Below are 17,345 nucleotides of genomic sequence, written 5' to 3' on the forward strand. Positions count from 1 at the left end.
TGTAAGCAAATTATATCTTTTTATTTTTTTTAAATAACATTGTTCTTTGTTTCGAGCAGCATTTACTCCATTTATATTCCATGTTAAGCACTGATAATCCATAAATCATGAATTTAAAAAGTCTGTATTTATAGTCACAATCACAATCTGGTTAATATTATCTTTACTTTTAATTTATAAATAAACATTATTTTAGTATTAAGGACATAGACAATTGGTCAGTTTTATTTTGTATAACCGAAGCAACTGTCTATCCCTTGAATGCTAAGCAGATAACATTCCCACAAAATTCAAATCTATTTATCTGTTTAATTCCAATATTTTCAAATGCCTTTTCACCAAAATTGAATCTTCCAAACTTACTGACTCCTTTATCCATTTTAAACTTTCTGACATCCCATTTTTGTTAGCTTTTTGCTGAAAATTTAAATCCCCTAAAGCCTTTTTCCCCTTCCTTCTTTAATCCAGAAAAAATGTTGACCCACCAAGTGGATTTATTTTATCCTACCACTCAGAAAATCTCTCTCTAAGTATAAATTGATTACATCCAATAATGGCTAAAAAAGTAAGGTTTTTGCAAACATTGAGTCCATATAGGCTGCATTCAGGCTATGAGCTTGAATGAAATTCCTTGGTCTCTAGCTGCTCAACTCATGAATTGACTGCAAAACCCTCAGTTGTGGTAGTTTCTTCATGAGGAGCAGCTGTCCAGAAGACAAATGGATGACTGCATGATGTCTCTTTGTCTGTTCCAGATAAAATTCACCATCTGGCCACCTATCTCTGCTACAATGCTATCCCCATGTCTTTAGGGACATCTAGTCCACAGTAGAACCCCACTTATCTAACTGATTACAATTCCAGTGTAAACTGAGGGAGATCCATGTTCCAATTCCTACTCAACACTGAAATTCTCTCAGAGACCTTGGATCTCTTAATATCTCTCAACAGAGCTTGAAAGAATCACATAGGTAAAGGGAGTGAGGGGAAGCTGCAATGGAAAGAACCATATACTTTAATACTTTAAAGACTTTAATACAGGAGATTCAATCAGTAGAAATAGGGACAAATGATTGGGCCGATCATAACCCATTAATAATAGAATGGAGAGGATGGAGAATGGGGAAAAGCAGATGGATGATGAATACACAAGTAATGAAAGAAAAAGAATATATTGAAAGAATAGAAGAAGAACTGAAATGGTTCTTCAAGGATAATAATAAAAGCCAGACATCTTTACAAAATTTGTGGGACACAACAAAAGCCTACATCAGAGGAATAACACTACCTATAATAGCAAAAGAAAAAAGGGGAGGGAAAAGGAATATAACAAAATTTATAGTGAGATTAAAAATTGCAAAGAGAAATTACAGGACAGACCGGGGGATGAACAGATAAGAGTTAATTGGACGGCTGCTAAACACAAATTGAACATACTTGAACAAGAAAAATATGTCAATGCATTAAAATTTATAAGACAAAATCAATTTGAACAGGCAAATAAACCGGGGAGGTGGATGGCTTATAAATTAAGAAAAGAAAGGGAAAAATGAATAATTCATCAACTCCAGGACAATGAAGGTAAGCTGCATCAGAGCCCAGAAAAAAAGAAAGAAATAGCAATTCAATTCTTTCAAAACCTATATAAGCAAGAAAAGGTGGAAGTAGAAGAAATAGAGCAATATTTAAAAAAGGAGGAAATGCCCGTGATAAGGGAAGAGGAAAAAAAGATGCCAAATAGGGAGATTATGATGGAAGAATTACAGGAAACTATTAGGAAACAAAAAAATAATAAAACCCCGGGAACAGATGGGCTACCAATAGAACTATACAAAGGATTAGGAACATCATTAAATGGAATATTGTTAGAGGTTTACAGTGAGGCACTAAAAGAAGCAAATCTTGGAAAGAATCTTGGAAAGAAGCACATATTTCATTAATCTACAAAGAAGGGACAGATACAACACAAATTAGTAATTATAGGCCAATTTCCCTATTAAATACCAACTATAAAATTTTTATGAATTTAATGGCGAATAGATTAAAAATAATATTAAATAATAGAATACATCCAGATCAGAATGGATTCTTGCCGACAAGACAAATTAAAAATAATTTAAGAATGGTGATTAATATAATAGAATACTATGAGGTGCATCCAGAGAAGCAAGCAGCACTTGTTTTTCTGGATGCACAAAAAGCATTCGATTGGGTCAATTGGAAATTCATGACACAACAAATAAAAAATATGAAATTCGGAGAGAAATTTGAAAAGATAATATCTACAATATACACAAGTCAGAAGGCAAGACTATTAGTTAATGGGGAATTAACAGATTTCTTTGAAATAAGTAAAGGAGTAAGACAAGGGTGCCCACTCTCACCCCTGCTTTTTATTTTAACCCTGGAGAATTTGCTTAGGAGAATTAGACTAAATAAAAATATAAAAGGACTTAAAGTAAAAGGAGAAGAATACAAGGTCCAAGCCTTTGCTGATGACCTTGTATTCTTCACAGAAGACCCATTAGAAACACAATTAAAATTGATGGAGGAAATAGAGAAATTCGGCAGGGTAGCAGGGTTAAAAATTAATAAAAACAAGACTAAAATACTAACCAAAAATCTAACAATAAAACAAATAGAAGAACTGGAACAACAATCGGGATTGCAAGTAGTTAAAAAGATAAAATATTTAGGTATAAATTTGACAACTAGAAATATAGCAATTAAGGATAACAATTATGGAGAACTAATACAACAAATTAAAAAAGACCTAAAGAGATGGGGGAAACTTAAACTATCGCTACTAGGAAGAATCGCGGCGATAAAGATGAATATACTCCCAAGGCTCCTCTACTTGTTTCAAACTATTCCTGTTAAATTAGAATATTTTTTTTTACAAATTTGAATAAATTAATCGCAAAATTTATATGGGAGGGGAAAAAATCGAGGATAAATTTAAAAATACACAAGACGATAAAACCAGAGGAGGCTTTAGCCTACCAGCCTGGGAAAAATATTATAGAGCGGCAAGTCTAATATGGATTAAGGATTGGGTTAATTTGGACAACCAAAGAGTATTGAAATTGGAAGGTCACGATTTATTAAAAGGCTGGCATGCTTACTTGTGGAACATTGGAAACAAAACATACAAACATTTTAAAAACCATATAATAAGAAATTCACTAATTGACACCTGGTTGGAAATTAAACGTAAGCACTATATGAAAGTCCCAGGCTGGATATCTATATTAGAGGCAACAATGCACCCCAATACAATGTACCCCAACACACCAGCTACTCAAAAAATAATAAGATACAAAGAAATTCTGGATATTAATGGGAGACTCAAATCTCGCTAAGAGCTCAGGGACCAGGGTATAGAAATAGACTGATGGCCATATTTACTAATACAAACGAGATATAAAAAAGACAGTGAAGAAGGAGGAGTTGATATAAAATCCAACCAATTAGATAAATTATTAGAAACTAAAGAGGGAAAATTAATTTCAAAGATCTATAAATACCTACTAGAGTTCGGCCTGGCAGAAAACATAGTCACAGGCCAAATGATAGCTTGGGCTAGGAATATTGGAAGAAGTATACAATTAGAAGAGTGGGAAATGATATGGGAAAATAATTGTAGAATAACAAAGGCAACAACTTATAAAGAGAACCACTATAAGATGTGGTATAGGTGGTACCTAGCCCCTGCTAGATTGGCAAAAATGTACCCAAATTGTAATCCGATATATTGGAAATGCAGAAAATCACTGGGAACCTTTTATCATCTTTGGTGGCTTTGCCCAAAAATTAAAAAAATTTGGATGAAAATTAGAATATGGATAACAGAAATAACAGAAGAAGAGATTGACCTAAAACCTGAATTTTTTTTATTAGGCATATTTAAAAAAAGTAGTAGAAAAGAAATAAAATACATCACATTACATATAATTATGGCGGTTAGATTAACCCTAGCCCAATCCTGGAAATTAGAACAGTTGCCAACAGAACAACAAATAATCCAAAAAGTATTCATATGTGCAGAAATGGATAGATTAACTTTAAAATTAAACAACAAGGAAGACTCACAGTATTACAAAATATGGGACAGATGGTATGAATGGATCAATCGATGGAAAAAAAACTAAAGTCAAATATAGTAAGAATTTAAGGGTAACAAATTTACACCGTCATTAAGAAATAAGTATATATGTATTTACATGTTCAAATACAGATAGATAATCCTATTTGTTAGTTTTAGTATATATGTAATTTAAAATTGTACTTTCTTTTTTAGAGTTAAGAACGTTTTGTACAATCTTTTATCTTTTTATATTGAATAAAGTTTGTTTTTAAAATAAAAAAAAAGGAAAGAACCATATACAATGCTTGAAGCTCTCTGGGAAAAGATAGTCTTAAAACAGGATTGTCCAACCTTGGCAACTTTAAGACTTGTGGACTTCAATTCCCAGAATTCCTCAGCCAGCATGAAGTCTTAAAGTTGCCAAGATTGGACATCCAGGACCGAAAGGCAATTAATATATAAAGAAATAAATTTCTTGTACACAAACAAACATGCCAGGAAACCAATGGGAGACAGCAAAAGAACTACAGGTGATTTGCCAATACCAGAAATGAAGCCACACAAATCAATTCTGGGGAAGATGGCTACCTCACAACTTTTATACCTGTCATTTTTAATCAGCAAGTGTCTGGTTTTCCTTAGCCTCTCATTGTTATCGTTTCCAGCTGGTCAAAGCAAAAGAGTGACTTCGTCTTTTCTATTGGTGTGAAAAATTTTTCAACAATTTATTTGGGGTTTGGTGCCATTTTCTGTCATTGGAATGGAACTGAACTAGATAATGTTCTCTCCATTTCTTTTCTCATCTGTGAGACCTTTAATTCATCTTGCTCACTCACTGTCAGTTGCTTTTATTAATTTGGCTGCCAAGTGAGGATCTTTACTTATTAATGCTGCAATATCACTGCTTAATGCATGATTGTATTACATAGACAAGCAAGCTCTCTCTTGCGTCATGGGCCAAACAAGCAGATTGAACCAGGAAGTTGCCCTTGGTTCTCCTTAGGAAGGAATGAGACAAAGTCTGGATAGAAGCTGGTTACAATCCTGATAGTAAGTCAGAGTCAGGGCAAAATATGACTTACATCTCAGCATGTAAAGTAACAGTAACAGAGGGATGAGCAAGGCAGCTGGGATGCTGCTAATGTCTGCCCTGGGATAGAGAGTCTCCTTTAAAGTAAGCATCCATCAGCTTTATTCTTTCTACTGCATTACACCTTGCTCCCCTGCTGAGGAAAAGAAAACTTGAAAAAAAACCTTTATCTTTATTTGTGCATTTTGGTATTGATAAAAGGAAAGAAATAAAGCCACCTGTGAAGTAGCTGACCCAGTTCTGAATTCCCAGATCAGTTGCATGAAGGTTAAGTTCAAGGAAAAATGAGCCAGCTTGGCTTGGATAGCATGGACAGGGCAGGTACAGGAAGCAGCACTGAGCCTTTTCAGCTCTTACTTTTTTTTTAAGAGGGGGAAAAAAGCTGCAGACTATTTTTAGCCCTTGAATAGTCTGTAGTCTGAATAGGAAAGATCTGGGAATGTCCAGTGTCTGTGCATAAATTCCTAAGAAGGGAATGAAATGGCTGGAATGAAAGGAAAGCCACATACATTTAGTTTTGGGTACTGTCATGATCAACACAGTACATTAGAAAAAATGAATGTAATGAACTTTAAATATTTTATTTATTATCCCACCTTTATTATTTTTATAAATAACTCAAGGTGGCAAATATACCTAATACTCCTTCCTCCTGGTATTTTCCTCACAGCAACAACCCTGTGAAGTAGGTTGAGTTGAGAGAGAGTGATTGGCCCAAATTGAATTACTTAAAAGCATTTTAGAAAGTGTAAAAGTAATATTCTATTACAATATTTTATAGTACAAGGGGGAGAATGGCACAATTTATTAATAGTAACACAATACTAAATGATTCCTTCATCCCAGCCAGGCAGATTTTTACTTGCACGTAGATTATTTTTACCAACAAGCACTTCCACTAAAACATTCAAGTAACATATCTTCTAACAAGCTACAGAAACCAACAATGAAAATAACTCATTCAGCAAGAGTTGTTCATTGGTTGTTACATCTTCATTCAATCACAGTTGAATTGAAGTTCCCCATTACCAAACTTTTACTCTGCCAGAAGGCCAGGATTATATTCTCTATCACAAAGCCTGGATTTTGCAAGGAACTCTTTTATTACTTCATTAACACAACTCTACCCTTCCCTCTCTTTTTTCCACATTGAAATGCCAAAGAATTAAGATGCAAGATTCACCACCCACCCTGGACTTCTATTCTTAATCTTTATTCTTGAAACACCTTTGACTCATTTTTCATTTTTCCTTTACAGAAATAGAGACAGTAGGATGCAAAATCATGTCCCTAGATCAGATGCATCTCAAGGGAGGAATGTATTTGATACATCTTGCCATTTGTTCAATATTTGAATGACTTATTTTTTAATTGTATTTGTTGCTTATTTCTTGTTGCTAGGCACTTCCAAACGGCAAATTCCTAAGAAAGCGGCAATTGTACAATTATTATTTTGTCTGGATAGAAAAATGATGGAAGTAGTGGGAAAGATGGATTTTTTTTAAAAAAAAAGGAAGACCACGTTATCTTGATTCCCTATAAAATGTTATGAATACAGCAGGATGATTCCTTACTAAATGCCTTTTGAATTCTCTGAAACGTGGTTTGCCTGCATCATAAAAGATTGCAAAAATGCTTGCCTTCAAGTCAATGCTGACTCCTGGCTATTGTCTGGATGAGTCCTTGAATTTTTCTTGACAAAGCTTTTCAGAAATGGTTTGCCCTCGCCTCCTCCTTCCTAGGGTTAAGAGAGAATAATTGGCCCAAAGTCACCTAGCTGGCTTTATGCCTAAAATGGACTAGAACTCAGTCTCCTGATTTCCAGCCTTATGAATTAACTATCACACCAAACTAACTCCTGTTATGTATGTGACTGTGTATGCATTCCTATCTATCTATCTATCTATCTATCTATCTATCTATCTATCTATCTATCTATCTATCTATCAGATATATTGCCATCTAGCTTTCTTGCTTTGCCCATAGCATACAATGTTCAATAAAATAAAATAAAAACATGAAAATAAAAATTTAAAAATATAAGGCATTTCCCCCCCAAATACAAGGTGATTTATGAAAGTGGGTGCTTCAGTATTGTTATGGAAACACTATAGCTTTCAAAATATTTTAAGCTTTTTAGTTGTCTCTTTTTTTCACAGTGCTTTTTTTCATTTTGTCTTCAGCCTGCAACTTTTATTTTCACCTTTCAATAGCCTTTGAGCCATTAGGAATGCTCTTCTGGCACCATACCAGATACATGGGGATTACAGGCTATATGAGAAAGCAGCAACAGAACAGAAAGCAGAGACATTACATGGATTTCTTTTTACGTATACAATAGCTTTCTTTGAAAGCCAGTTTGATGTACAGGTAATCCTCGACTAATGGCTAAAATTGGGATTGGAAACTTGGATGTTGAGTGAAGCAGTCATTACTGTATTTTTTGGAGTATAAGACAGACCTTCCCCCCAAAAAGTAGATGAAAATTTAGGTGCGTCTTATAGACGGAATATGGGTGTTTTGGGCCTCCCAAACCCTCCGTGCGTGGCATTTTCGCCCTCCACGGTTCCCACAAGTACTCTGCAGTGCTCTGCTCTCTGTTCTTCATCAAAAATGGGCCCATTTTTGGCAAAAACGGACTTTGGGCTCCCAAGCCCTCTGTGCATCGCATTTTCACCCTCCCAGGCTCCCAGAAGGGCTCTGCAGTGCTCTGCATGGCCTGTTTTCACCAAAAATGGGCCCAGTTTTCGGCTCCCAAGCACTCAGCGCATCACATTTTCGCCTTCCCTAGCACTCTGCAGGCCGAACATGGCCCCATTTTTGGTGAAAACGGGCTGTGTGGAGCACTGCAGAATGCTTTTGGGGGCCCGAGACGGCAAAAACATGATGCATAGAGGGCTTCGGAGCCTAAAAACGGGCCCATTTTTTATGAAAATGGGCCATGCGGAACACTGTAGAGTGCTTCTGGGGGCCTGGGAGGGCAACAATTGGATGCACGGAGGCCAAAAACTATTTTTTTCTTGTTTTCCTCCTGTAATTTTAGGTGCGTCTTATAGTCCGAAAAATATGGTAAGTGTCATGTGACTGCTTTGCTCAACAACTACAATATGGTATGCCTGGTTGCAGTTATTAAATGATCTTGCAGGTCATTAAATGGATGGAGTCCCAGATAAGTGTGGGGTAGCTCAGGGGAAAGGAAATACTGGCAGGTCCAGGGCAGGCCATGTGCGAGCGTTGCTCTCTGTTCAGGAGCTGCAAATTCTCCCTGCCAAAACACAAGCAGAGTTTTCAGCTCCTGAGTGGAAAGATACTTGCATGCAGCCTGTGCTGGGCTTTCCATGGCCTTCCTCATTGCCCTGAGGTTCCCTGCACTCTTTACCTCACCATGCTGTCTCTCCGTTCAGGAGCTGAAAAGCCTGCTCGGATTTCAGCTCCTTTTTGTCTCTGTGAGATGGCTGAAAGAGCTGCCTGCTGAAGGATTTCAACTTTGGTACCTGCTTGGATTGCCAAATTCTTCAGCAGGCAGCTCTTTCATCCAGCTACAGAGACAAGGGGCAGTCCGCTCAGCAGGCGGCAGCAGCAGCTTGTAACCTTCCCTGCCCACTTCCCCACTGACTTTTGGCAGAGAAGATTGCAAACAATGATCACATGATTGTGGGATGCTTGACAACAGATTATATGTGTGAACAGGTTACCAGGCATCCAGATTGCAATCACATGATTATTGAGGGGGGGGGGAGGCAATGCAATACTTAGCAAAGGTCAGAAGTGCTTTACAAAGTGGAAAGCACCTTTTCAAGGCTGTTGCTAATTTGCACCATTGTTAAGCAAATGGTCATAAATCAAGGAGTATGCTAGTGATTAAAGCATTAGGTTAGAAATCAGGAGAGTGTTAGTTCTGGTCCAACTCAGCTGCCATTTAATCCTGATCATATCTAAATAGAACTAGGTCTTGTTGAATGAAATATTTTTTCATTCATGAATGAAATATTTTTTTGCTTACTAATAAGGATGCTTAAGGCCATATCCTTTCATCTCCATTCTAGATGAATGATACTTTCCAGAAGACAGAATTTTATAGGAACTTGCTTGAAAATACTGAAACTTGTTTCCCTACCATAGAAGATGCTGCATCTGTTGAAAATCTTCCCATTTATACAATTTTTATGACACAAAAAGCTTTGGCAAAACTGCATCTGAGTTAATTTTAGCCAACATTATTTCGTTCTCCTTCTCCTCAAGAGAAAATGCAAGACTTCTAAAAAAATATGTTGCACTTAGTCCAACTGCTCTCTATCATTTCATATAAATATTAAAATGGTCATGATTAAACATTGAAATTGCTGACCTGATTTATCTCAGAAGTTTTTTTCAACCCATATTTCACATCAGCCATATTTTGTGGTATTAGATTACATTAATGCACAGTGCAGTATCGTTAGCGTGAAATACCTTCTGTAAAGGGAATCAATATTGCTGATAACATCACAATTGTGACCATACCAACAGGAGAAGTGAATGATGAGTTTTTGATTCATTACGTCTGACTCCCCACAAACCTTCCCATCTCTCTTTTTATGGAAATAAGTACTTTTCTGAGGCTTCCAGCAGATGTATGGCAAACTGAAAATGGCTCTGTGAAAATGAAGCCAACAACCATGGAAAAAAATATGGAGTCAGTATGTAGACCAGTTCCTTGGAACTTCTCCACATACCTGAGGAGCCATCTTACCCTGCCGACCCCATCTGTCAAGGAATTCTGGGTGGTGGGGTCCAGGAGAAGAGCCTTTTCTGCATGGCTCTCACCCTCTAGAACAGGAATGTCAAACTCAATTTCATTGAGGGCTGCATCAGAGTTGTATTTGACCTTGGGGGCTGGGGTGGGCATGGCTAGCTTGACATCACTTGTGTCAGGGGAATCTGTGGTGGCCTGAGCACTCTGCTAGCAAAAACGGGCTCCCGAGCTCCATTTTCAGCTGCAATGGCCTTCTACTGCCCCCTGTTTTTGCTGGTAGAGGGTAGGAGGAGGCCTTTGTGGCTGAAAATGGAGCCTGGGAGGGCTGCACGCAGCCCTCCCAAGCACCATTTTTGCTGGCAAAAGGCACCGTGGGTCAGTCCTTTGCTATTTCTAGGGTGGCCCCGCAGGTCAGATCTAAGCATCCCGCGGGCTGGCTCTGGCTCCTGGGCCTTGAGTTTGACACCCCTGCTCTAGAACATTGTGCTCCTGAAGGTGAGATCCACTCTTCTGCCCTTTTGGAAGAGCCTTAAAACCCAGCTCTGCTAATTGACCTGGGGTCCCTATGGGAGCATTCCATACTGTAGGCAATGAGTAGATTAAGAAAAGATTCTATCTCTACCCTGCTGTAGAGGGTATTTCTCCTTCCTTAAAATTATTGTTAATTTTAATGGTAATATTTGTTTGAATGTGTTATATTATGATTTTTAACTTCTTGTAAGCAACTTGAGTCACTTGATGGCAAGATGGGTGGCATATAAATTTAATAATAAAAACAAGAGGATAGGAGATCAGCCACATGGATTCTAGATGGCTGCTCCTTGTGAGGAGATAGCAAAACAGTGGTTTTCCATGGGTTTGAATGCTGGGAGATGATGAGATTAGTCATCTGGATATAGGTTTCCTGTTTTGTTTTAATCTGGAGGTTGGAGGAAAATTTACCATCTCACTCTTAGGTGCTATTTTTGGTCTTCCATACTTAGTCTTCTATATGACTGCACACATATAGGGCTAAACACATATATTGGATCCTACCAGGGGTGAAATGCTCCCGGTTAAAACCGGATTGCCCAATCTGGTAGCGATGGCAGTGGGTGGTTTGGAGAACCGGTAGCAAAAATCTCTGCCCCCCCCCCCATGCCCAGCTGAGCCACGCAATCATCAGTTTTTTTATCATCATTTTTTTTATTTTTAAAAGCATTTTTTCTTCAACTTCTTCGGCTGAAAAAATGCTTTTAAAAGTAAAAAAAAAGCCTCTGATGATCGCACAGCTCAGCTGGGCCCAGCTGATGATCCCAGCTGAGCCACGTGATCATCAGAGGCTTTTAAAAGCATTTTTTTACAATCTCTTTGGCTGAAGAGGTTGTAGAAAAAATAGTTTTTAAAGAAAAAAAAAGTTGGCCACGCCACCCAGTCACATTACCCCTCACCAAGCCACGCCTACAGAACCGGTAGTAACAAATTTTACATTTCACCACTGGATCCTACCTAATTTAGCCTAGAACCTTCCTTTTGTTGGAGTAATTCATCCTGCATAGAGGACATATATTTTTCCAGAGAAAAAATAGCACTAGCACTAAGACTACTTCATAGTGCTTTACAGCAGGGGTCCCTAACTCCCGGGCTGTGGCCCGCTAATGGGTTGTCAGCCAATTGGAACCAGCCTGTGGAAGTGGTGGGTGAGCACGTGTGCATGCACATCCCCTATTGTGCGAGCAGCAGGCAAGCATGCGTGCGCTCCATTTGCATGAGAGATAGGCACCTGCCACTCGCACAAATGGATCTGCGCATATGCTTGTGCCTGCCACTCACACAGAACCATCCCCTCTCCTCCCCTGCCAGTCTGCAAAGGTGGAAAGGTTGGGGAACTCTGCTTTACAGCACTCTCTGGGTGGTATACAATGTTAACATATTGCTCCCAACAATCTGGGTCCTCATTTTACCGACCTTGGAAGGATGGTAGGTTGAGTCAACCTTCAGCTGGTCAGGAAGAAACTGATAAATGAGGGAGAGATAAATACCTTCACCAATTTTAGGATTGCATGGTAAACCTACTCATTTATTAAGTGTCACAAATAGCAAGAGAAACTTCTCGGCAAAAATTAAATTATCTATTTCTAAACAATATTCTTTTCTGAACATAATTAGAGCTAACAATACACACCCATTTAAAGCCATTACAAATGCTGGAAACCAAATACCATCTGGCTCCTCTACACAGTTGGAATCTTGGTCAGCTGCCTTGATTGCCCGGAGCCTGGGAAAATCTTATGCATTTTTCAAAGCTTATTCAGTTGAATAAAATATAACTAACTGCTAACTTTGAAAAAGACAGTTAAGGAAACATATTGAAGTAGAACATTATAATGAGTAGATATTGTAGTCAAGTAGATATTGTAGTCAAGGTGATAAGCATCCACGATGCAGTTACCACAACATAACCCAAGTTGCACAGATATTTCTCTAAAAAATCTATTATAAAATAGATAATTATAAAAATCTGAGCTATTATAAAATGGAGAGTCAGTTGAGGGTTGGGTATTGTCTACTCTGAATTGAATAAATTGGTTTAATATGAACACTTGGCTCTTTCTTATGTCTTCTGAGAAATAGGATATTTTTGTTGTCATCAACACTGCTTAAAGATGGAGCTCAATAATACTACATAGGTTTAATTTTTAACTATGCTTCCTGAATTCCATTTCCCATTGCCATGTGTATGTGGGGGAGGGGGGGCCTTGACGTGGTGTAATACTTCAAAAATCTAATGAAGTAAAGTCATAAAGTTTATGCTAAGTATTTCTGTAGCTTTTATTGGGTTATAAGACATAAGGTGCTGAGAAGCCACATACCATATTACCTTTCTGCTGCTCTGTGAGGTAGCATACTGAGCAAATCTTGTGCACGCTGGATCACAATATCTAATCGAAGGTTTACTTAGATTGCAAATACTGGAGTTAGGTGAAGATTTTGAAATTGTAGAAACATTCAGATTACTATTAAACAATTGCACAACACTGCATCTGAATTACTATGATTTTGCTTTTCCAATCTTCATCTGTAACACTAAACATGCATCTCCGAAACATCAGCATCTGCAAAGTTATTTGCAAATACAGATCTCTGAAAATATATAAATTCTTGCTCTTCTCATTATTTGAGTCTCTTATTCCTTTTTCCCCCTTTGTCTTTGTTCAAGAACATGGGAGTTTGAGGGAGTCCACTGTTAAATTGGTGAGGGGCATGTGGGTGCCAGAACAACTTAAGTATAACCATCTAAATCAGAGGTATCAAATTCAATTTCATTGAGGGCTGCATCAGGGTTGTGTTTGACCCTGGGGGGGGCGAGTGAGCATGGCCAGGGTGGGCGTGACCAGCTCGATGTCTTGCAGCCCTCTGCCAGTGAAAATGGGCCAATACTTCGCTGTTTCCAGGACGGGCCCGTGGGCAAGATCTAAGCACTCCATGGGCTGGATCTGGCTTGCAGGCCTTGAGTTTGACACCCCTGATCTAAATGCTGAGACAATGTGAAGATAAATTCTGTGGGAGCATCTGCTCATGGCAGTCTGGTCATATTTGCAAGGATAAAGGAAGGAATGCAGGTATCACAAGGGTGGTAGTTCAAACCTATGTAAAGAGATGTCTGGTAGGGGCAGAAAGTGCTGAGTGAGAGTGGGCTGCCTGCATTGTTACCTAATCACACTTCTCTGCCTTGGTTCTTGAAGAATACCAAGAAAGAAAAAGTATTTTTCTGGACTATCGCATAACAACTTTCATCTCTTCCCCCATCTATGACTGGAGACCCCTTTGTTAATGAAATAGCAGCACCCTTGCTTGTACTGATAATTTTTATCCTGGAATTTAAAGATTTGCCAGCCGCCAGAAAGCTTTACAGTATTTGGAAGAACTGTAAATATTGCCATTATAATTTCTAGCCATCATGAACAGCTTGCAGAATGGAATTCTAGGAGTTACAACCTAACTTGACTGAGGGATACCTTGCAGGAGAAGAGTGATGTAATAAACATTCAAGAAAAGGCTTAGTAACCTCATTGAGTGACCTAGTGTATCCCACATGGAGGTTGCATCCATCCAGGAGCACCTTGAGCAGAGGTCAATACAAATGTGAGAAATGTGCCACATTATAGCACTTGTGGACAAGGGCACATTAAGTAATGGCCTAGCAGGCAATTCATTCTAAATTTAATGAAAAAGAGAAAGAGATTTTACAGTCTTCTTATACTGGGATAATTCTGTTCCCTTCCTTCTTTTTAATTAAACATAAATGAGGTTAGACATGCATTTCCAATTTTCCTGACTCTTTTAACAATCTTAGGTCAGTGAAATGGTTACATAAAAAATAATAATAATAAATTTCTAATGAAAATGAAGCATAGCAAATAAAATACAAGTAAAAGTGGGGGGAATTATCTACTAACGCCTCTTTCTTGAAGTAATATATTGAGACAGTTTCTAATGCCTTTTTAAAAGGTCACAAAGCCATAACAGAGAATTTTGCTGGAGAATTCTGTAACTATTGACAAATGCTACATTTAAAGATAGCATTAAGGAAAAAAAATACTGTATATAATTAACGCTAAATAGAGTGGATGTATGATATCTGCTACTAAACATGCCTTCAGCATCAGACCATCAATTCAACATATAGTACAGTCTGTTTAAGACCAAGACCCAGGTCTCGAAAAACTTGACAGCAGCCTTCTCCCAAAAAGAGTTAGATCAGGAGAAGGAAATGGTTATGTTAAGGGGAAAAAAATTAAATTAGATTTAATTTAAAAGAAATTAGATCAATTACTGTTAATATAGTTATCTCTTAGGCATTTAATATGCCTCCCATTCTGTTGCACTGAAAATGGCCATCTGCCAGCATTTCTGGAGTTGCTCTGAGAATCTGGCCTTATGAGGCTTACAGGCACCTGAAGGGGCAGTCTGTATTTTACATCTGTGCTTCCATTGTGACTCCTATGTATTTTAAGTAGCACTCACAACGGCAATAATGAGGCTATCTGCTGCAAAGAAAATGATATGCATAGAGGTGCAAAAGATTGTGGCTGGTGTGCATGAAAACAAAAGAGTCAACCGATAAGCAACTTTGACAAAAGAGACGTGAACTGTCTACAGATTATGTAAAATACCATTATAAGACATTGCCTAGAAAGGACACTTTCAAACAAAGGGGCAGGAGGATGTCTTCAAGACTAAATTAAATTTTCTCCATCTAGCTCCCAAATTTGGATTAAACAAAATACCAAATACTTGATTATTTAGCAGTGGAATCTTTCTTCTGCCACAGAACAGTGAGATTGATGTTATTCTTTTATCTCGGGTTGTTTGACTAATGAACTGTTGAGAACCTTCCTGCTACTTTCTACTATAGATTTTGCTTACTGACTGCCTCACTTAGCAGCCATTTGAAGTTATGATGGTTGAAGAAAGCAACAGCTTCCTGATTAGTCCTTGCATCTATGACTGTTGCAGCATCTTGGGGTCACAAAACTGCCATTCAGACACTTTGCAACCCTGGCGCATATCTATGACTGTTGCAGTGTCCCACAATCATGTGATCATGCTTCACAACTAGCTTCCAACAAGCAGAAATAATGGAGAGCTTTATCCAGCCAATTTACACATGGGAGTTAAGCGGCTTAAGGCTACAGAGCAGAAAAGCCCCAATTAGCTCATTTCTTTTTCCCCTTTCCCTGAATTCCCCTTTTACAATAAAGGAGTTATCCCTCTCCCACCCCACCCTGTCATATAGCCTTGGACTGAGTACAATTTTTCAAGGGAACGTATTAAACAGCTTAAAATTCCACGATGTCCTTATATACACCTCTCAGCCTTGGATACTGTCACTGCATTTGACATAAAAGAAGCATTAAGGAGAGACACCTCCTTTCATTATTCTTGGCTTAGCATGTGCATCTTCTCCCTTTGTCTTCAGCTATATTAGCGAAAGGGAGGACGCCATCAGATGCCCAGGTCTGATTTCTTCCACAACCTCAATTCATGCTTTTTTTCCAGCATCATCCACTTGTGTTGAATAAGATTACTATTTTAAGCAGCAGGTGTTAGCATATCATGAAAAGAGAGAACCCCAACAAATAATTATTTATTATTGCTGCATTTTTACTGTAAAATATGAAGATAAGTGCATTCTGGTTCATTTTCCCAAATAACATCGTCTTAGTCAATATGCACATTAATTTGGGTGGCAAGATGAAAGAGCACAATGTCCTGCAAGGACTCTGATCTTTTAATCTCACATTGTTCTATCTTTAAAGGACAGATATCCCTGTGATGTTCATCTGTTTGCCTCTTTCCAACTCTGCCTTCTTTCCAATCTAGTATTTGGTTTCAACTCTTTTTCCTGAAGCTCTTGATCTTAAATTAGTGCCATTAAAATAAAAATGCAGCCCCATTGTAATTGGTGGCATTATATCCCATGATCATCATCTTGCTATTACTGGTATTTGCAATTGAACTCCTCCTTTAGTCCCCCCCCCTTCCACAGAAGGAACTTCTCATACCTTTTATAGCTTATTTCATAATTTCTGTGGGATCTCCATGCCTTTAAACAAATGGTTTGCCAAGGAAACACAACCGCGTCTTTTCCTACCTCTCTGGGGCTTCCTCCTTTGTGTAGCTGATCATATGTAACTACAACTTACCAGTTTGCGCTGACACCACTGGCAAATTCCACACAGGACAATGGTGACACTAAGGCTAATGGTGATGATGACTGAAACCAGGAGGACATCACGGGAAGGTGTCCCTGAGAAGAGAAAGCCCAAAGTTAGCCACGTTAACCTGAAGAATAATTTCTCATCACATCGCCTCATTGTCCTTCAAAATTTTTTTACTTGCTTTTGTCCACATCTCTCAGCAATCCTTACAAAATGGAAGGTCTGCTAGCCAGCAGAACTGATGAACAGTTTCTTCTCTACATATGTGTCAAGTGCCTCAGATCCCTACTTCTCAAGGTCTTTTTGTATTTTGTTAGGATTTCTATTGGGCTTAGTACTTAGTACTATTTTCTGTTAAACTAAACTAAAACAACTGGTTCAATCAATATTTTTTTAATACTTTGTTCTAATTTCACCTTGGTGAAGGAGTGTAAGAAGAAAAAACAGCAATGAATTCTTGGCAGTTCCTTTGCCAAGCAAGATCTCAGACTGCGGAGATCAAACCAGGGATTGAAACTGCTGCTTTGGCTGATAATGGAGAGATTCAGCACATGTCCCTAACATGGACAGGGCAAGCCTTATTGCAATGCAGCACCCAGAACCAACCATAGATTATCATTAGTATGCTTTGATTTCATGGCACTCCAGCTGCATGCCTTTCTATAGAACAATTATAGCAGCAAAAGAACATTGCTTTAAAAAAAAAAGTAGAGAGGAACTGCTCCTCTC

At 38.2% G+C, this 17,345-nt stretch overlaps 1 protein-coding gene across 1 annotated transcript in view; it reads right to left on the reverse strand.

The window, feature by feature from the left end:
* SYT7 (synaptotagmin 7) overlaps positions 1-16,772 on the reverse strand; it is a 106,747-nt gene extending 89,975 nt beyond the window's left edge. Inside the window, exon 1 of the mRNA XM_070934901.1 lies at positions 16,602-16,772. Coding sequence (XP_070791002.1) covers positions 16,602-16,772 — 171 coding nt within the window. The remainder of the gene's footprint in view (positions 1-16,601) is intronic.
* Positions 16,773-17,345: the final 573 nt, after the last annotated feature.

The sequence above is a fragment of the Pituophis catenifer genome, unplaced genomic scaffold (assembly GCF_029215685.1).
Source record: "Pituophis catenifer annectens isolate HBS135680 unplaced genomic scaffold, rPitCat1.0.hap2 SCAF_1, whole genome shotgun sequence".
Taxonomy (NCBI): Eukaryota; Metazoa; Chordata; class Lepidosauria; order Squamata; family Colubridae; genus Pituophis; species Pituophis catenifer.